The sequence below is a fragment of the Triticum urartu genome, chromosome 3A (assembly GCF_056163025.1).
Source record: "Triticum urartu cultivar PI428250 chromosome 3A, HENAU_Tu73, whole genome shotgun sequence".
In the NCBI taxonomy this organism is placed as follows: Eukaryota; Viridiplantae; Streptophyta; class Magnoliopsida; order Poales; family Poaceae; genus Triticum; species Triticum urartu.
Window position 1 is genome coordinate 733,716,528 of NC_141875.1, and position 21,065 is coordinate 733,737,592.

A 21,065-nucleotide genomic window follows, 5' to 3' on the forward strand; every position below is an offset into this window, starting at 1 on the left:
TTCTTCACCCTAGAAGTTGACATTTGATGTTGCTAATAAGTTAGCACATTTATGGGGATGACAAAAAAAACCAAAACTAAATTTGTATGTTACTGGTTTTTATTGTCCTATACTATTATAATGCCTGATATTCTCAAATTGGATTATTGGCCCAGTTTACTTCGTAAATTAAAAGCTCTGAAATCATATATGTTGGTTTGATGCCAATATTTGGCAAGCCAACATTTGCTCCCAGCTAGATGCTGACATGTCAAAAATAAATAAATTTGTTGCCTATTTATATTGTCATATACTATGCTTGAGATGCTCAAATTAGATTCTTGGCCCAGTTTCTTTCTTAAATGAAAGAATGTGAAATCATGTCGCTCTCAGCTAGATGTCAGGATACTGAATCTACCTTGTCCTGAACCCATTTTCAGGGCTCGCTGAAGGTCAATCTTGAAGATGCCATCAAGAACAATTTGGGCTTTGTAAAGTTTTTCGAAGACCAAGCATTCCATTACCTTCCAATTCCTGGCAAAGCAAGGCCCAGGAAGTTGTAGATGCTAGATGCTAGCTCATTTTGTTTATTCATTTGTGGCATGACCTGTCACATCTTACACATGTGCTGGCTTCAGCAAAACCAAGCAAGGAGTCATCACTTGTTTGTAACTGTTTGTAAATCATGCTTGTAAAAGATCAGTGCTGTGCCTTTGTTGTGCTCGGCTGTTAAATGTTTATTAAGAGGTAACATTTGCATCAGCAGTCATTACTGGGAATCTTTGCCTGCATGCTGGTTCTCCGGAATCTTGTCACGGTTCTGTGTGTATGACATGTGGGACCTGGCTAAAACTTGTGGCACTTATAATCTAACATTGGCATCAGCATGACTAGGTAGGTATCTTTGCCTGCATGCTGATTCCTCTTTGGTATCCATGTGTATGACATGTGGGACCTGGCTAAAAATGTGGCACTTCTAAGCTAATTATGTTGGCTAATTAAACTCCTGCCTAACTTGGCTGCCAATTATTATGACTGATGTTTTTTTGCTTTTGTGAAAAGATGTAGCTCGCTATTGCCAGAGCAGTACAGATTTGGTGCACCTACAGGCCATCCAGTGACAACATCCAGCACCAGAAACATGTACTGAAATTTTGTTGAACAATTCGGGCTTCGTAAAGTTTTCACTACCTTGTAATACCAGGCAAAGGTAGGCTCAGAAAGTTCTAGATGTATTCATTTGTGGCATCATCTATCATATCTCATTTGTGGCATCATCTATCATATCTTACAAATGTGCTTTTGGTGTGCTCTTAACGCAGCTGTTGAATGTGGTTAAGAGGCCAGTTATCAGGTTATATCAATCCAGGTGCAACATGTGCATCAGCATGACTGAAACCTTTGCCACAATTTCCAAGTGTATGACATGTGGGGCCTAGCTAAAAGAAATCGGCACTTTGCCAATATTAACGTGTCAATTTGCCTTTATTTTCTGTGCAAGATGTAGCCCTGCTACTGCAACAGCAGTACAAATTTGGTGCACCTACAGGCCATTCAGTGTGACAACATCAGCACCAGAAAGATGCACCGAGACTCTGTTGATCAAGGGACACAAGCAAAGTGACACATACACAACTAATCACATCAAATTAAGAATATGTATGTCTGAACATTCACCAGCGATATGGAAAATATAGCCAAGTATCTATCCGTTTTCCCGAGTCACGATTTCAACAGCGGACGTCTTAGAACCATAACGCAACGACGGGTCGAGAACAGTTCCCAGATTTCATGACAGGACGGTGACGCTGGTACAAAATGCAAATCCCCACTAAAACTTATTCAGCTCTTGGACACTTCCGAATGACTGACTGACTGACTGGTATAAGACGACGGTGCTAGACAGACTCCGCCTTGGTGTAGATACGTACGGCGACGGCCAAGCCCAGTATCGCGAGGGGGACCAAGAACTGGAGGATCTTGATGACGAACTCGGGGGTCTTGTCCTGGTTGTAGTGCGGCTGCTTGGGCGGCGTGTACTTGACCTTGGTGGGTATCGTGGTCGCGTCGATCTCACCAACATAGTACTCATCCATCATCGCCCGGGCGGTCGTGCTGTGCCCCACGTCCTCAAAGTCGTCGGTCGCGTCCTTGGCTGCAATGTAAAAAGAGCAAATTTGTAAGCTGAAATCGCATTCCCTTTGCAGCCTTATTTATTTATATACAAAATAAACATGTGATGGGGCAGTACCGGTTGAAGACAGCAAGACATCGTCGCCTCCAGGGTGGTCATCAAGAAACTTGGTCACATTGTACACCTACAGGAGCACATCATATTCTTCAGTGAGTATTGGCTTTCATAATATTATAACACAAGGCCTTGCTTGCAGATATAAAAGCATGTGCATGCCACTTCATAACTGTAAGCCACATAGGACCGTCACGTGTATAGAATTGCAACAAAGTTGTAAATCATGTGCAGGAAAACATGAGAAACAAGAAGCGCACACTTGTTGAGACTACAATGCACGGCTTTTGGAATCATCCGAGAAAATATTTGTGGTCGAGTCGACATCTTGTTTGGAAAGCTGGGGTCCAGAAGAGGACAGATTACCAAACGATGGTGACGCGCGCACGGACAATCGAATGGGTACAATTGCAACGCTGAACAAGAATGAAGGCCATAATTATATGGCAGCTATTAATTAGATGTACACATCAAGGCAGGAAGCCAACCGAAAAAATTGGTGCCGTGAATGGGCTAAGCGGTATGGATGGAATCTAATGAGACTAGATTGGGTGATTGGAACTCTGTATGTATGGTCAGCAAGCAAGCAAGCGGCTCATGAACAAGAAGAATCAAACTGGCCTTGCAAAGCAGGTTGGTTTCTGGTTAAACTGAAACATGTGCGCGTTAGCCTAATGTCGTCGTAAGTCGTAACAGCCGGATGAGATGAAGCGCCGTTGTAAAAGGAAAAAAGGCAGAGCGGCTAGTGGATCGTCCCGTCTGCCTGCCCCTGCCCCTGCCCCTGATTGGGGATTGGGGATTGGAAGCTATGCGCAAGAGGCTTGGCAGCCTAAATGAAGACAAGACTAGCTCACCCTGTTTGTCATGATTCAAGGCATAAGATGGTTAGCCTAGCAAGCAAGCATATAGTAAATGTTTGAAGGATTACTACTGAATTGACGTAGTATTAACAAGGTTTGCAGCATGTTGGGGTCAGGCCGGCAGCGGTCGGATCTGCGCAGATGCGATCCGGAAGCAAGCAAAAAACAGGCGACGCAGACCCCTTGGTAAGAGGCAGAGTATCTAACAGAGAGAATTGCGAGAGATGAAGCAAGGCCAGGCCGGCAATTCGGCAGCGGCGGTAGCAGGTCGGAACAGTTAGATAAGAGTTTGGAGGCGCGGCGGCCTCAGATCTTTCCTCCCCCCCTGTGGCCAACTCCGCGTGGGTGAAGATCCCGAGGAAGAGAGGGCGCAGGGTGGGCGGATCAGGAGGCGGCCGTAGGTGGGCGGAGATCCCGAGGAAGAGAAAACAAGGACCCACGCGGCGGCGGCCGGATCTCGGGGAACGGAAGAGAGGAGGAGGAAGAAGATACCTTGCCGCCGATGACTAGCCAGCAGTCGTCCTTGGAGGTGTGCTTGGCGACCTCCTCGAGGGTGAACACCTTGCCACCGGACGACGACATGGTCTCCTCCTCCTCCTCTCTGCTCCTCTCTGCTGTCAAGCGAGAGTGATGGGAAGGGTTTGGATCCAAGGAGGGGGTGCGGAATTGATTGATATCTGGAGGAGAGGAGAGGGGAGGGTGGGTAGGTCGGGGTCGACTCGGGTGGTGTGGTGCGGTACGGCATGGACTAGACTGGGGGCGGGTGGGGTGGGGCCGCGGCTTGAACGGGCCCCGCCTGTCATCGTCTGTGGGAGGTGTGAGGGGGTTGGGTTGACCCACCTACCCCCGCCTCACCTGCCAACCCACACCCGTCTGAGATTGCAAGCCTGGGATCTGTGGTCCACAAACCCGTTCCATGCCGAACCTCGCACGCACACGCACTCCGTGGGCGCCGCAACCTACAGTGGATTAAGTACTCTCTTCGTTTCTTTTTACTTCGCATATAAAATTAGGTCAAAATCAAATTACATAAAATTTGACTAAATTTATATAAAAAAATATGAACATCTACAATACTAAAACTATATAATATGAACATACATTTCATGGTGCATCTGATAATATTGATTTTATATTGTAAATGTTTATATTTTTTTAATATAAAGTTAGTTAAATTCTATAAAGCTTGCGGACTAAAAAGAAACGAAGGAAGTACTACTACAGTCCCTGAGCCAAGTGTTATGTGCGTGCGCGCATCGTCTGAGAGCATTTTTAACTGATTCCGTAAACCCTCGTCCTCTAGAACCGCAAACGAGGCATGGACCGGGTCGGAGGTGCCGCCGTGCCAGGAGGAACGCGCGCATCTTGCCAGTGCCGGCCGTCGTGGAGCAGGACGAGGAGCGCCGGGGCAGACACGAGGGGCGAGCGGCAGCAACTAAGCTACACGATGTTCGATGTCATGCCACTTCAAGATTGAAGAAATCACCACAGTCGGGCGACCACGACAACGTATCTCGTTGTCCGCGGGTACATTGCCACTGGCGGAAATAAGATGATCCACCTTGACGACACACCGAGCGTCATGCCCACGACCAGTGGGTCGAGGTAATTAAGCATCCATCGTCTTTGAGAATCTGAACGCATGCTTGCTTCTTGGCCTTCTTTGAATTCAACAGTTGGCGACATGGTGTGTTCATGTTCCGGAGGTTCTCGACCGGCCAGTTGGAACTGCGTCGGGAGATGGGAGGCGACGAGATGTGCTATGTGGGCTCTTCTACTTGAAGACCGAGTTCCATCTTGGATCTTGGCTATTGAGCTAGTTAACGGGTGTAGCAATATGTTACAACGAATATTATTAGGCTTTCGCGCGAGGGTGTGTTTTTTTCCTGAAAAAAGGTAATGATCATTATGCTCGAACTGCCTTTCCTCACAATTAAACATGATCATCAGTCGGGTTGGGCCTGCAAAAGCTTGGGCCAGGCCCAAAAAGTCTCCTTTTCGTCGCCTCCATGTGTAAGCCTAAGCCCAACCCAAACAGTAGTCCGAAGCCCATTACCACGGCACCAACAACAATTTTCGTTAACTCCATGTATAAGTCCCGCCCGGACGCTAGCCCAAAGCCAAAAAGCATGGCTTGGACGACACTTTTCAACACCTCCATGTGTAAGGCAAGCTCGAGGCCTGAAAATTACTCATTTTTGACACATCCATGTGTAAGACCATCCCGAAGCCCAAACATTACACTTTTTCGACATCTTCACGGGTAAGCCTGACCCAAACACAACCCTAGGCCTAAAAATTACTCCTTTTCGACACCGCCATGTGTAAGCCCGGCCCGAATTACTCCTTTTTTACACCTCCACATGTAGGCCAGACTGAACATAGGCCCGAGGCCCAAAAAATACTCCTTTTTGACACCTCCACATGTAAGCCCAGACTGAACACAGGCCCGAGGCCCAAAAAATACTCCTTTTTGACACCTCCACATGTAAGCCCAGACTGAACACAGGCCCGAGGCCCAAAATACTCCTTTTTGACAACTCCACATGTAAGCCCAGACTGAGCACAGGCCCGAGGCCCAAAAAATACTCCTTTTTACACCTCCACATGTAAGCCCAGACTGAACACATGCCCGAGGCCCAAAAAATTCTCCTTTTCGACACCTCCGAGTGTAAGGCCACCCCGAGGCCCAAGAATTACTCATTTTCGACACATCCACGTATAAGCCCGACCCAAACATAGCAGAAGGACCGAAATTTACTCCTTTTTGATACCTCTACATGTAAGCCCGGTACGAACACAGGCCCAAGGCCCCAAAAGTTCTCCTTTTCGACACCTTCACGTGTAAGGCCAGCCCGAGGCCCGAAAACTACTCCTTTTCAACACCTTCACATGTAAGCCTGCCCAAACACAACCTAAGGCCTGAAAAATATTCCTTTCTGACACCTTCACGTGTAAGCCCGGCCCGACAGGTGGAGCCTAGAAACTTACTCCTTTTTGACACCTCCACGTGTGTAAGCCCGGCCCAAACACAAGCCCGAGGCCCAAAAATTTCTCCTTTTCGACAGCTCCACGTGTAAGCCTAGCCTGAACACATGGCCAATACCCAAAAAATTACTCTTCGACACCTCAACGTATAAGCCCGGCCCGAACACAGGCGTGAGGTGCAAAAAATACTCCTTTTCGACAGCTCCACGTGTAAGCCCGGCCCAAACACAAGCCCGAGGCCAAAAATTACTCCTTTTTGACACCTCCACATGTAAGCCCGGCCCAAACACAGGCCCGAGGCCCAAAAATTACTCCTTTTGACACCTCCACGTGTAAGCCCGGCCCAAACACAGGCTCGAGGCCCAAAAATTTCTCCTTTTCGACACCTCACCGTGTAAGTCTGGCTGTCGGTGTCAAAACCGGCAGACCTCGAGGTAGGGGGTCTCGAGCTATGGTTATTCGATCTAGGGTAACAGGAACGAAAGAGATGATGTTTACCCAGGTTCAGGCCCTCTTGATGAAGGTAAAACCCTATGTCCTGCTCTTGTTCATATTGATGAAGATGTACCTGTTGGGTTTCGTAGTAATTTCAAAAATTTTCCTACGCACACGCAAGATCATGTGATGCATAGCAACGAGGGGGAGAGTGTTGTCTACGTACCCAACGCAGACCGACTGCGGAAGCGATGACACGACGTAGAGGAAGTAGTTGTACGTCTTCACGATCCAACCGATCAAGCACCGAAACTACGGCACCTCCGAGTTCGAGCACACGTTCAGCTCGATGACGATCCCCGGACTCCGATCCAGCAAAGTGTCGGGGAAGAGTTCCGTCAGCACGACGGCGTGGTGACGATCTTGATGTACTACAGCAGCAGGGCTTCGCCTAAACTCCGCTACAGTATTATCGAGGAATATGGTGGCAGGGGGCACCGCACACGGCTAAGGAATAGATCACGTGGATCAACTTGTGTGTCTAGAGGTGCCCCCTGCCTCCGTATATAAAGGAGTAGAGGGGGGGAGGCTGGCCGGCCAAGGAGGAGGGCGCAGGAGAGTCCTACTCCCTCTGGGAGTAGGATTCCCCCCCCCCCCAATCCTAGTCGGAATAGGATTCGCGGAGGGGGAAAAGAGGAGGAGGGGGCCGGCCACCTCTCCTAGTCCTAATAGGACTAGGGGAAGGGGGAGGCGCGCAGCCCATCTAGGGCAGCCCCTTCTCTTTTCCACTATGGCCCATATAGCTCCCGGGGGGGTTCCGGTAACCCTCCCGGTATTCCGGTAAAATCCCGATTTCACTCGGAACACTTCCGATATCCAAACATAGGCTTCCAATATATCAATCTTTATGTCTCGACCATTTCGAGACTCCTCGTCATGTCCATGATCACATCCGGGACTCCGAACAACATTCGGCACATCAAAATGCATAAACTCATAATATAACTGTCATCGTAACCTTAAGCGTGCGGACCCTATGGGTTCGAGAACAATGTAGACATGACCGAGACACGTCTCCGGTCAATAACCAATAGCGGGACCTGGATGCCCATATTGGCTCCTACATATTCTACGAAGATCTTTATCGGTCAGACCGCATAACAACATACGTTGTTCCCTTTGTCATCGGTATGTTACTTGCCCGAGATTCGATCGTCGGTATCCAATACCTAGTTCAATCTCGTTACCGGCAAGTCTCTTTACTCGTTCCGTAATACATCATCTCGCAACTAACTCATTAGTTGTAATGCTTGCAAGGCTTATGTGATGTGCATTACCGAGAGGGCCCAGAGATACCTCTCCGACAATCGGAGTGACAAATCCTAATCTCGAAATACGCCAACCCAACATCTACCTTTGGAGACACCTGTAATGCTCCTTTATAATCACCCAGTTACGTTGTGACGTTTGGTAGCACCCAAAGTGTTCCTCCGGTAAATGGGAGTTGCATAATCTCATAGTCATAGGAACATGTATAAGTCATGAAGAAAGCAATAGCAACATACTAAACGATCGGGTGCTAAGCTAATGGAATGGGTCATGTCAATCAGATCATTCAACTAATGATGTGACCTTGTTAATAAAATAACAACTCATTGTTCATGGTCAGGAAACATAACCATCTTTGATTAACGAGCTAGTCAAGTAGAGGCATACTAGTGACACTTTGTTTGTCTATGTATTCACACATGTATTATGTTTCCGGTTAATACAATTCTAGCATGAATAATAAACATTTATCATGATTATAAGGAAATAAATAATAACTTTATTATTGCCTCTAGGGCATATTTCCTTCAGTCTCCCACTTGCACTAGAGTCAATAATCTAGATTACACTGTAATGAATCTAACACCCATGGAGCCTTGGTGCTGATCATGTTTTGCTCGTGGAAGAGGCTTAGTCAACGGGTCTGCAACATTCAGATCTGTATGTATCTTGCAAATCTCTATGTCTCCCACCTGGACTAGATCCCGGATGGAGTTGAAGCGTCTCTTGATGTGTTTGGTCCTTTTGTGAAATCTGGATTCCTTTGCCAAGGCAATTGCACCAGTATTGTCACAAAAGATTTTCATTGGACCCGATGCATTAGGTATAACACCTAGATCGGATATGAACTCCTTCATCCAGACTCCTTCGTTCGCTGCTTCCGAAGCAGCTATGTACTCCGCTTCACATGTAGATCCTGCTACGACGCTTTGTTTAGAACTGCACCAACTGACAGCTCCACCGTTTAATGTAAACACGTATCCGGTTTGTGATTTAGAATCGTCCGGATCAGTGTCAAAGCTTGCATCAACGTAACCTTTTACGGTGAGCTCTTTGTCACCTCCATATACGAGAAACATATCCTTAGTCCTTTTCAGGTATTTCAGGATGTTCTTGACCGCTGTCCAGTGATCCACTCCTGGATTACTTTGGTACCTCCCTGCTAAACTTATAGCAAGGCACACATCAGGTCTAGTACACAGCATTGCATACATGATAGATCCTATGGCTGATGCATAGGGAACATCTTTCATATTCTCTCTACCTTCTGCAGTGGTCGGTCATTGAGTCTTACTCAACTTCACACCTTGTAACACAGGCAAGAACCCTTTCTTTGCTTGATCCATTTTGAACTTCTTCAAAATTTTGTCAAGGTATGTGCTTTGTGAAAGTCCAATTAAGCGTCTTCATCTATCTCTATAGATCTTAATGCCTAATATGTAAGCAGCTTCACCAAGGTCTTTCATTGAAAAACTTTTATTCAAGTATCCCTTTATGCTATCCAGAAATTCTATATCATTTCCAATCAGCAATATGTCATCCACATATAATATCAGAAATGCTACAGAGCTCCCACTCACTTTCTTGTAAATACAGGCTTCTCCGAAAGTCTGTATAAAACCAAATGCTTTGATCACACTATCAAAACGTTTATTCCAACTCCGAGAGGCTTCCACCAGTCCATAAATGGATCGCTGGAGCTTGCACACTTTGTTAGCTCCCTTTGGATCGACAAAACCTTCCGGTTGCATCATATACAACTCTTCTTCCAGAAATCCATTCAGGAATGCAGTTTTGACATCCATCTGCCAAATTTCATAATCATAAAATGCGGCAATCGCTAACATGATTCGGACGGACTTAAGCATCGCTACGGGTGAGAAGGTCTCATCGTAGTCAATCCCTTGAACTTGCCGAAAACCTTTGGCGACAAGTCGAGCTTTGTAGACAGTAACCTTACCATCAGCGTCAGTCTTTTTCTTAAAGATCCATTTATTTTCAATTGCTTGCCGATCATCGGGCAAGTCAACCAAAGTCCATACTTTGTTCTCATACATGGATCCCATCTCAGATTTCATGGCTTCAAGCCACTTTGCGGAATCTGGTCTCACCATCGCTTCTTCATAGTTCGTAGGTTCATCATGATCTAGTAGCATGACTTGCAGAACAGGATTACCGTACCACTCTGATGCGGATCTTACTCTGGTTGATCTACGAGGTTCAGTAGTATCTTGATCTGAAGTTTCATGATCATTATCATTGGCTTCCTCACTAACTGGTGCAGGTGTCACTGAAACAGTTTTCTGTGATGTACTACTTTCCAGTAAGGGAGCAGGTACAGTTACCTCATCAAGTTCTACTTTCCTCCCACTCACTTCTTTCGAGAGAAACTCCTTCTCTAGAAAGGATCCATTCTTAGCAACGAATGTCTTGCCTTCGGATCTGTGATAGAAGGTGTACCCAACAGTCTCCTTTGGGTATCCTATGAAGACACATTTCTCCGATTTGGGTTCGAGCTTATCAGGTTGAAGCTTTTTCACATAAGCATCGCAGCCCCAAACTTTAAGAAACGACAACTTTGGTTTCTTGCCAAACCATAGTTCATAAGGCGTCGTCTCAACGGATTTTGATGGTGCCCTATTTAACGTGAATGCGGCCGTCTCTAAAGCATAACCCCAAAATGATAGCGGTAAATCAGTAAGAGACATCATAGATCGCACCATATCTAGTAAAGTACGATTACGACGTTCGGACACACCATTACGCTGTGGTGTTCCGGGTGGCGTGAGTTGTGAAACTATTCCACAGTTTTTCAAATGTACACCAAACTCGTAACTCAAATATTCTCCTCCATGATCAGATCGTAGAAACTTTATTTTCTTGTTACGATGATTTTCAACTTCACTCTGAAATTCTTTGAACTTTTCAAATGTTTCAGATTTATGTTTCACTAAGTAGATATACCCATATCTGCTTAAATCATCTGTGAAGGTGAGAAAATAACGATATCCGCCACGAGCCTCAATATTCATCGGACCACATACATCGGTATGTATGATTTCCAACAAATCTGTTGCTCTCTCCATAGTACCGGAGAACGGTGTTTTAGTCATCTTGCCCATGAGGCACGGTTCGCAAGTACCAAGTGATTCATAATCAAGTGGTTCCAAAAGTCCATCAGTATGGAGTTTCTTCATGCGCTTTATACCGATATGACCTAAACGACAGTGCCACAAATAAGTTGCACTTTCATTATCAACTCTGCATCTTTTGGCTTCAACATTATGAATATGTGTATTACTACTATCGAGATTCAATAAGAATAGACCACTCTTCAAGGGTGCATGACCATAAAAGATATTACTCATATAAATAGAACAACCATTATTCTCTGATTTAAATGAATAACCGTCTCGCATTAAACAAGATCCAGATATAATGTTCATGCTCAACGCTGGCACCAAATAACAATTATTTAGGTCTAATATTAATCCCGAAGGTAGATGTAGAGGTAGCATGCCGACCGCGATCACATCGACTTTGGAACCGTTTCCCACGCGCATCATCACCTCGTCCTTTGCCAGTGCCCGCTTATTCCGTAGTCCCTGATTCGAGTTGCAAATATTAGCAACAGAACCAGTATCAAATACCCAGGTGCTACTGCGAGCTCTAGTAAGGTACACATCAATAACATGTATATCACATATATCTTTGTTCACCTTGCCATCCTTCTTATCCGCCAAATACTTAGGGCAGTTCCGCTTCCAGTGACCAGTCTGCTTGCAGTAGAAGCACTCAGTTTCAGGCTTAGGTCCAGACTTGGGTTTCTTCTCTTGAGTAGCAACTTGCTTGCCGTTCTTTTTGAAGTTCCCCTTCTTCTTCCCTTTGCCCTTTTTCTTGAAACTAGTGGTCTTGTTAACCATCAACACTTGATGCTCCTTCTTGATTTCTACCTCCGCAGCTTTCAGCATTGCGAAGAGCTCGGGAATAGTCTTGTTCATCCCTTGCATATTATAGTTCATCACGAAGCTCTTGTAGCTCGGTGGCAGTGATTGGAGAATTCTGTCAATGACGCAATCATCCGGAAGATTAACTCCCAATTGAATCAAGTGATTATTATACCCAGACATTTTGAGTATATGCTCACTAACAGAACTGTTCTCCTCCATCTTGCAGCTATAGAACTTATTGGAGACTTCATATCTCTCAATTCGGGCATTTGCTTGAAATATTAACTTCAACTCCTGGAACATCTCATATGCTCCATGACGTTCAAAACGTCGTTGAAGTCCCGATTCTAAGCCGTAAAGCATGGCACACTGAACTATCGAGTAGTCATCAGCTTTGCTCTGCCAGACGTTCATAACATCTGGTGTTGCTCCAGCAGCAGGCCTGGCACCCAGCGATGCTTCCAGGACGTAATTCTTCTGTGCAGCAATGAGGATAATCCTCAAGTTACGGACCCAGTCCGTGTAATTGCTACCATCATCTTTCAACTTTTGCTTTCTCAAGGAACGCATTAAAATTCAACGGAACAACAGCACGAGCCATCTATCTACAATCAACATAAACAAGCAAGATACTATCAGGTACTAAGTTCATGATAAATTTAAGTTCAATTAATCATATTACTTAAGAACTCCCACTTAGATAGACATCCCTCTAATCTTCTAAGTGATTACGTGATCCAAATCAACTAAACCATAACCGATCATCACGTGAGATGGAGTAGTTTTCAATGGTGAACATCGTTTATGTTGATCATATCTACTATATGATTCACGCTCGACCTTTCGGTCTCCGTGTTCCGAGGCCATATCTGCATATGCTAGGCTCGTCAAGTTTAACCTGAGTATTCTGCGTGTGCAAAACTGGCTTGCACCCATTGTAGATGGACGTAGAGCTTATCACACCCGATTATCATGTGGTGTCTGGGCACGACAAACTTTGGCAACGGTGCATACTCAGGGAGAACACTTCTTGATAATTTAGTGAGAGATCATCTTATAATGCTACCGTCAATCAAAGCAAGATAAGATGCACAAAAAGATAAACATCACATGCAATCAATATAAGTGATATGATATGGCCATCATCATCTTGTGCTTGTGATCTCCATCTCCGAAGCACCGTCATGATCACCATCGTCACCGGCGCGACACCTTGATCTCCATCGTAGCATCGTTGTCGTCTCGCCAATCTTATGCTTCCACGACTATCACTACCGTTTAGTAATAAAGTAAAGCATTACATCGCGATTGCATTGCATACAATAAAGCGACAACCATATGGCTCCTGCCAGTTGCCGATAACTCGGTTACAAAACATGATCATCTCATACAATAGAATTCAGCATCATGCCTTGACCATATCACATCACAACATGCCCTGCAAAAATAAGTTAGACGTCCTCTACTTTGTTGTTGCATGTTTTACGTGGCTGCTACGGGCTTAAGTAAGAACCAATCTCACCTACGCATCAAAACCACAACGATAGTTTGTCAAATAGACTCCGTTTTAACCTTCGCAAGGACCGGGCGTAGCCATACTTGGTTCAACTAAAGTTGAAGAGACAGTCGCCCGCAAGCCATCTATGTGCAAAGCACGTCGAGGGAACCGGTCTCGCGTAAGTGTACGCGTAAGGTTGGTCCGGGTCGTCTCGTCCAACAATACCGCCGAACCAAAGTATGACATGCTGGTAGGCAGTATGACTTGTATCGTCCACAACTCACTTGTGTTCTACTCGTGCATATAACATCAACATAAATAACCTAGGCTCGGATGCCACTGTTGGTTTTCGTAGTAATTTCAAAAAATTTCCTACGCACACCCAAGATCATGTGATGCATAGCAACGAGGGGGAGAGTGTTGTCTACGTACCCAACGCAGACCGACTGCGGAAGCGATGACACGACGTAGAGGAAGTAGTCGTACGTCTTTACGATCCAACCGATCAAGCACCGAAACTACGGCACCTCCGAGTTTGAGCACACGTTCAACTCGATGACGATCCCCGGACTCCGATCCAGCAAAGTGTCGGGGAAGAGTTCCGTCAGCACGACGGCATGGTGACGATCTTGATGTACTACAGCAGCAGGGCTTCGCCTAAACTCCGCTACAGTATTATCGAGGAATATGGTGGCAGGGGGCACCGCACACGGCTAAGGAATAGATCACGTGGATCAACTTGTGTGTCTAGAGGTGCCCCCTGCCTCCGTATATAAAGGAGTAGAGGGGGGGAGGCTGGCCGGCCAAGGAGGAGGGCGCAGGAGAGTCCTACTCCCTCTGGGAGTAGGATTCCCCCCCCCCCCAATCCTAGTCGGAATAGGATTCGCGGAGGGGGAAAAGAGGAGGAGGGGGCCGGCCACCTCTCCTAGTCCTAATAGGACTAGGGGAAGGGGGAGGCGCGCAGACCATCTAGGGCAGCCCCTTCTCTTTTCCACTAAGACCCACTATGGCCCATATAGCTCCCGGGGGGTTCCGGTAACCCTCCCGGTATTCTGGTAAAATCCCGATTTCACCCGGAACACTTCCGATATCCAAACATAGGCTTCCAATATATTAATCTTTATGTCTAGACCATTTCGAGACTCCTCGTCATGTCCATGATCACATCCGGGACTCCGAACAACATTCGGTACATCAAAATGCATAAACTCATAATATAACTGTCATCGTAACCTTAAGCGTGCGGACCCTACGGGTTCGAGAACAATGTAGACATGACCGATACACGTTTCCGGTCAATAACCAATAGCGGGACCTGGATGTCCATATTGGCTCCTACATATTCTACGAAGATCTTTATCAGTCAGACCGCATAACAACATACGTTGTTCCCTTTGTCATCGGTATGTTACTTGCCCAAGATTCGATCGTCGGTATCCAATACCTAGTTCAATCTCGTTACCGGCAAGTCTCTTTACTCGTTCCGTAATACATCATCTCGCAACTAACTCATTAGTTGTAATGCTTGCAAGGCTTATGTGATGTGCATTACCGAGAGGGCCCAGAGATACCTCTCCGACAATCGGAGTGACAAATCCTAATCTCGAAATACGCCAACCCAACATCTACCTTTGGAGACACCTGTAATGCTCCTTTATAATCACCCAGTTACGTTGTGACGTTTGGTAGCACCCAAAGTGTTCCTCCGATAAATGGGAGTTGCATAATCTCATAGTCATAGGAACATGTATAAGTCATGAAGAAAGCAATAGCAACATACTAAACGATCGGGTGCTAAGCTAATGGAATGGGTCATGTCAATCAGATCATTCAACTAATGATGTGACCTCGTTAATCAAATAACAACTCATTGTTCATGGTCAGGAAACATAACCATCTTTGATTAACGAGCTAGTCAAGTAGAGGCATACTAGTGACACTTTGTTTGTCTATGTATTCACACATGTATTATGTTTCCGGTTAATACAATTCTAGCATGAATAACAAACATTTATCATGATTATAAGGAAATAAATAATAACTTTATTATTGCCTCTAGGGCATATTTCCTTCAGTATCGAGTATAGAGTTGATCTACCTCGAGATCGTAATGTGTGGTCTAACTCTAGGGCTAGGTGAATAATTTTGTGTTGATGTCCCCTCTACGAGCTAAACCCTATGGCTTATATACATGCCAGTGAGGGTATCTAGGGTTACAAGGTCGGTAGCTATGAGCTAAGCGGCGACAAAAATCTTGGAGTATATGTCAAGTCTTCAGGAGAGACAGTCTTGATCGCGCCTCCTGCGTATGGCCTCCGGAGTCCATCTTGATCACGAATACGAATCTTAAGAACCTCCTCTGCATCATGTGGATAGAAAAGATACTTGATCAAATTTTCATCCCATGCCTTTCTCCCACTCAAGAACAAATCAGAAACCCACTTCAATCTAGTATTATGCCTTTTAGCTGAAATTTTAAGTCTAGTGCTCCTGGGTAACCAATTATCCCTCCAAATATTAATGCTAGATCCATCACCCACCGCCAAATGACACCATTTTTAAGCAATTCAAGACCATGCATAATACCTTGCCAAGTCACTGATGCAGACCGAGGAAACACTGTATCAAGAATATGTCCATGAGGGTAATACTTTGCCTTCATCAGCTTAGCAGACAACGAATCTGGATGAACCAATAACCTCCACGCTTGTTTGGCTAAGAGGGCTTGGTTAAATAATCTGAGATCCTGGAATCCCATACCTCCCTTACCTTTAGACCTTGTTAATTTGTCCCAAGCTAACCAATGTGTTTTTCTTCGATCTTCCTCATCTCCCCGGCAAAAATTCCTGATAATCTGTGTTAACTTCTCACAAAGGGAAGCCGGGAACTTAAAAATACCCATAGCATAAACGGGTAGAGCTTGAATAACTGATTTTATTAAGTCTTCTTTCACCCCACACGAAGCGTATTTTTCTATCCAGTCAGAGAGCCTTTTCAAAACCTTATCTTTAGTAGATTGAAACTTACCAACTTTCATTCTTCCGTCAGGAACCGGAAGACCAAGATATTTATCTTCGAACCCATCGACCGCAATTTTTAAGATTACCATAATAGCCACTTGATTCTCCAAATTGCACTTTTTCCCAAACATCATGGAACACTTATCAGGACTTAACAACTGCCCAGTCCCTTTCTCGTACTTCGTCAGAATATTTTTAATGACAATTGCTTGATCAGTGGAGCCTTTGAAAAATAAAATACTGTCATCCGCAAACAGCAAGTGAGAAATACCTGGAGCTTGTCTATTCAAATGAAACTCTGAAAAGATCCTCTGGCTGAAGCATCATTAAGCAGCAAAGAAAGTGGCTCAGCAACAAAAAGGAACAAGTACGCAGATAAAGGGCCCCCTGCCTGAGTCCCCTACAAGGTGAAAAAGACTCCAACAACTGTCGATTGAAGCGGACGACAAATTTCACCGATGTAACACATGACATAATCCAATTTATCCACCTCGGCGCAAAACCCAAAGCCCCCATCATACTTTGCAAGAAATGCCAGTCTACGCGATCATAAGCTTTCGCCAAATCCAACTTATACGCACATAATTCCCCTCTTAAATCTTTAAGCGTACTCAACGAATGCATACATTCAAAGGCTATGAGAGCATTGTCAGAAATTAACCTTCCCGGAATAAACGCACTCTGAGTAGGGGAAATCATACCATTAAGGAGCGGCCTAAGTCTGTTAACAAGGTATTTGGAAATAATCTTGTAGATAACATTGCACAAACTGATCAACCTGAAATCTTTAATAGACTGAGGGTTATTAATTTTCAGGATGAGAACAATAATTGTGTTATTAATCCCCTCAGGCATAACTCCAGAAATAAAAAACTACTGGACAGCCTTAACAATATCCTCCTTGATCAAACCCCAATTCCGCTGGAAAAACCTTGCAGGAAAACCATCCGGCCCCGGAGCCTTTAACGGTCCCATTTGGAAAAGCACATCACAAATCTTTTGATCCGTAAAAGGTTTGCAAAGCTCCTCATTCATATCATCAGAGACAAGGGGATTGACCAGCGAAATAATATGGGACAGGTCAACTAAATCATCACATGAGTAAAGTTGTTTAAAGAACTAGATGATACCCCGCGCATTGCTGCGGGAATTTGTAGCATCGTATAGGAGAAGGATTTAGTGAGTAAATTGTAAACCGTGAAAAAAAATCCTTCAAAAAGTTATGAGAGGCTTCAAAATTTGAATTGATAAAGAAGGTTAGCTTGTCGGTTTCAAAAAGTTTTCATAGTACCGAAGTAGTGAACTTTTTGTCAGATTGTCAACGAAGATTGAACCAATGAATGATGATGCATATGACAATTCTTAGTTGAATATGCTGGAACAGACAGACCTATTATGAAGATTAAAAAGGTGAATTAGCTACTTTTACTTGAACACGCTGAAAGAGATAGCCTTATATGGAGAACAAAAGGGTTATCTAAGGTGACTGAGTGAAATTCTGAAGACGTACATTTCACAGAACTGAAAATGTGTCGCATCAACTAACCTCGTCCATTCTTATCTGACAAATACAATGGTTCTTTTCAGGAGAATACATAATAGTACATCCAATAGGGACTACTAAATATTGAACTGGTTCGAAGCACCATAACTAAGAAAAACACATGTTAAATGTTGCAGATCTTCACAAACTGAGGAAAAAAGTTCGACTGAAAAATACCAGTTCTTGACTTCTTGTGTAATCTCTACTTGGATCGTGAACCATATACTACATCCTAAGATCAATTTAGGCGGATTCAATATTCGCTGGGCATAAAGACCAATCATGATATAGCAATATATTGATTCTACATAATAAGAATCAGTTTGCGCTAGCCCCATCGAACATAATCTATTAAAAAATGTAGTAGCACATACGTGATACTTTCATTCAACTATGTGTGTTGGTGATTCCTGTCTATAAAGAATCCAATCTCATCATAAGAATTCATATGACCGAACAAAAGGAAATCATTGATATGCTCCAGCGCCATATGACATGAAAGCATCAGTCGAAAATGTGGAGAACATGCCAGGAAATTTATTTGGATCCATCTGCAGCAATGGCCTTCCTGCAAATGGCACATGACGAAGAGTAAAATTTCACGAAAATCTAGTTATGTAGATCTACATCCAACCTGACTGAGAAAATGGAGATGGCAGATCAAGATGAGCGACATGACTGGCTCAGGTATCATTCATCGTCTAGTTTGAGTTAGATAAACATATGCGTGCGGCAGCCTATAATCTGTTGCAAAAAAAAAATCAAGTGTTCTTCATTGTTGTATCCAATTGATTGCAGATTGAAAGACACTTACCACTTCTTCCAATTAAATCCAAACACCATGAATCTGGTACATCAACAAATTGAACGGGTAGGAAGCAAGAGTCAATAAGAATTCCAAATTATGCAAGATGGTTGAACACCTAATAAAGATGAAGGTGTACATGTAGAGTGATTCGGATTTGCCGATCAGGTGGCTGCGTGGTGGCACCGTGGCGGCGGCGAGGGCTCCAGTTTTGTCCGCCCAACACACTTGGTGCCTGAAGGAGAAGGGGATGAGCCATGGTAGAGGCTTGAACTCACGTTCAGGAAGACGTACCATAGAGTTTTTCAGATTCCCAAGCAGGCGTCCTGTAGGTGCGGTGGTGGCAGCCAGGTCTCCAATTTTTCCCATCTAGACACTGGACGGAGATGAGCATCGACGAAGGAGGCTTCAACTCGGTTTGACTTCCCAGAGCAAACATTAACAAATCTGGATAGGAGTTTGGACACCCAGCTATTGATAGTACTGATGCAAATAGAGAAGATCGGGAGGGAGAAGAAAATCTACCAGATTCGTCTAGAAAATAGCATGGGAGACGATGGATGAATTAAACTTGTGTACCGCGGCCTGATGGGATTGCTTGCCGCCGCTGCCGGCTTCTTTTGCCCCAGATGGTTCGTGGCTGTCTGTGCGAGGAGGGGCCGTACCAGGGCAACGCCTGCGCACAGGCTTCCTCAGTTGCGCGGGATGGCCGCATCAGGCGCGTCCGGAGCGTCCGGCGTGAGAGGCCCGGAGCAGAGCGTCCGACTGGAATCGGGGCCGCGACGGCGATGGCCGCGTCTGGTGCATCTGAGGACGCCATCTGGCGAGGAAGTACCGGAACAGAGCAGCTCGTCCGAGGCCGCCGGCGGAAGGAGGGCCCGGAGCAGAACAACGGCGCGCGCACAGACTGATTTGGCTGCACCGGGATTGCGGCATCGATCACTCCTTCCACGGGAAAAAGGTTGATGGGAATCCAACGCGAGCGCCATAGCTAAGAGCTCGAACGTGCTTACAATCAGGAAGGGCCTTGGTGCGGTGCGGGAGGAAGTGCCTTGGTGCGAAGTACTATGTATAGTGCGAAGGTATTGGAGGGACGGGGAGATTGTAAAACGGAGGGGTGGATGATTGCTCACATCCCCCATCCGTTTCATGTGCGTTTGTGGTGGGGAGACCGGGAGTGGCAGAAGAATAGGAGAAGATGAGCGGTCGGGGAAATTAAGGCCTGGAGACATGCGCAGTTGGCGGGTGGCTGGGAAAAAACTGACGGCAGACGTGGCACTGTGATAGGTGGATATGCTTTACTGAATGATGACATGGCATAAAGCCGATGTGGACAGTGTGCATGTTGAGAAAATTGATAATAGTGAGGATCAACTTCTTAAGAATGTTAGATGAGTTAGTGATACCTTTCATCTCCTCCAAAATTTCCGTGAGGCACCCATCCTCCTTCCTTAGATCAGAAATATGATTTTTTTCTTTGATCTCCAGGAAGCCTTCCTCTAAAAATAATTAGTATTACGGTCTCTTCCTCTTATCTTGTCCAACCGAGATCTTTTCTTTCAAAGCATTTCTTCCTTTATAAGAAGTTCATCCATCTCTGCAAGAATTTTCTTCCTTTCCAACCCTGCAGAATGATCATTCCTGCTAAACAAAATTGTAAGTCTTTTACGAGCCCACTCCACACTAGTAGAAAAGGGGGCAACGATCCAGGCCAGGTTAGCCCATTAGTCCCGGTTCAGTCTAGAACCGGGACCCATGGGGCCATTGGTCCCGGTTCGTCTGGACCTTTTGGTCCCGATTGGTGGGACGAGCCGGGACCAATGGGCCTCGCTCCTGGCCCACCATCATTGGTCCCGGTTGGTGGCTTGAACCGGGACCAAAGTCTCCCCTTTAGTCCCAGTTCATGCCACCAACCGGGACCAATGAGGTGTCTATATATACCCCCTCGCATAAGAGCAGAGCACACTGCTCTGTTTTTTCTGGCCGAGGGGGAGAGGGCTTGGTGGTGCTTTAGCTCACCTCCTATGCACACAAGGTGTTCGATGGAATGCCCGAGCCACACTACTTAAGCTTTCTCCTCTTCAAGCTCGACCTCCAAGCTCCATTTTCCTCAATATTTGTCTAGGTTTAGCGGTCCGTCACGCCCCGTCCCCGTCTTCACCGCCGTCGATCACCCGCGCCGAGCTCATCGCCGGCACCACCGTGGTGAGCCTCTTGTTCTTATCTTCTTTCTGAAAGGAAAAAATATTCTTACTTGTATGTTTACATAGATACTTGTATTATTTTCTTACTTTTATTATTGCATCTTATATAGTGCGATGGTTTTGGTATCCTCCCCCGTCGGCCCTCGTCCTGTCTATGATTCGGATGTGGTATATATATTATCTTTATAACTATTGGTTCATTTATT

At 45.3% G+C, this 21,065-nt stretch overlaps 3 protein-coding genes across 8 annotated transcripts in view; 1 reads left to right on the forward strand and 2 right to left on the reverse strand.

Annotated features, from left to right (window-relative positions):
* Positions 1-21,065, forward strand: part of LOC147982402 (uncharacterized) — a 139,214-nt gene that overhangs the window by 16,802 nt on the left and 101,347 nt on the right. The window lies entirely within an intron of this gene.
* Positions 1,601-3,819, reverse strand: LOC125531281 (cytochrome b5). The gene is made up of 3 exons (XM_048695693.2): positions 3,580-3,819; positions 2,231-2,297; positions 1,601-2,134 (listed from the first exon to the last, which is right to left on the reverse strand). Exons 1-3 carry the CDS (start codon positions 3,667-3,669, stop codon positions 1,878-1,880), a joined length of 414 nt encoding a protein of 137 aa, XP_048551650.1. The 5' UTR covers positions 3,670-3,819; the 3' UTR covers positions 1,601-1,877.
* LOC125531282 (uncharacterized) lies at positions 18,018-19,847 on the reverse strand. Of its 6 annotated transcripts, none has more exons than XR_015599198.1 (5): positions 19,235-19,847; positions 18,950-19,102; positions 18,795-18,890; positions 18,665-18,697; positions 18,018-18,418 (listed from the first exon to the last, which is right to left on the reverse strand). XR_015599198.1 is itself a non-coding variant. In XM_087514388.1 (4 exons), the coding sequence occupies exons 1-3, from the start codon at positions 19,473-19,475 to the stop codon at positions 18,820-18,822; spliced, it is 465 nt and encodes a 154-aa protein (XP_087370514.1). In that variant the 5' UTR covers positions 19,476-19,847; the 3' UTR covers positions 18,018-18,418; positions 18,795-18,819. The 6 variants fall into 6 exon arrangements, 4 of the variants coding, with proteins under 4 accessions (XP_087370514.1, XP_087370512.1, XP_087370513.1 ...); XR_015599197.1 differs by having other exon boundaries at positions 18,018-18,594; XM_087514388.1 differs by lacking the exon at positions 18,665-18,697.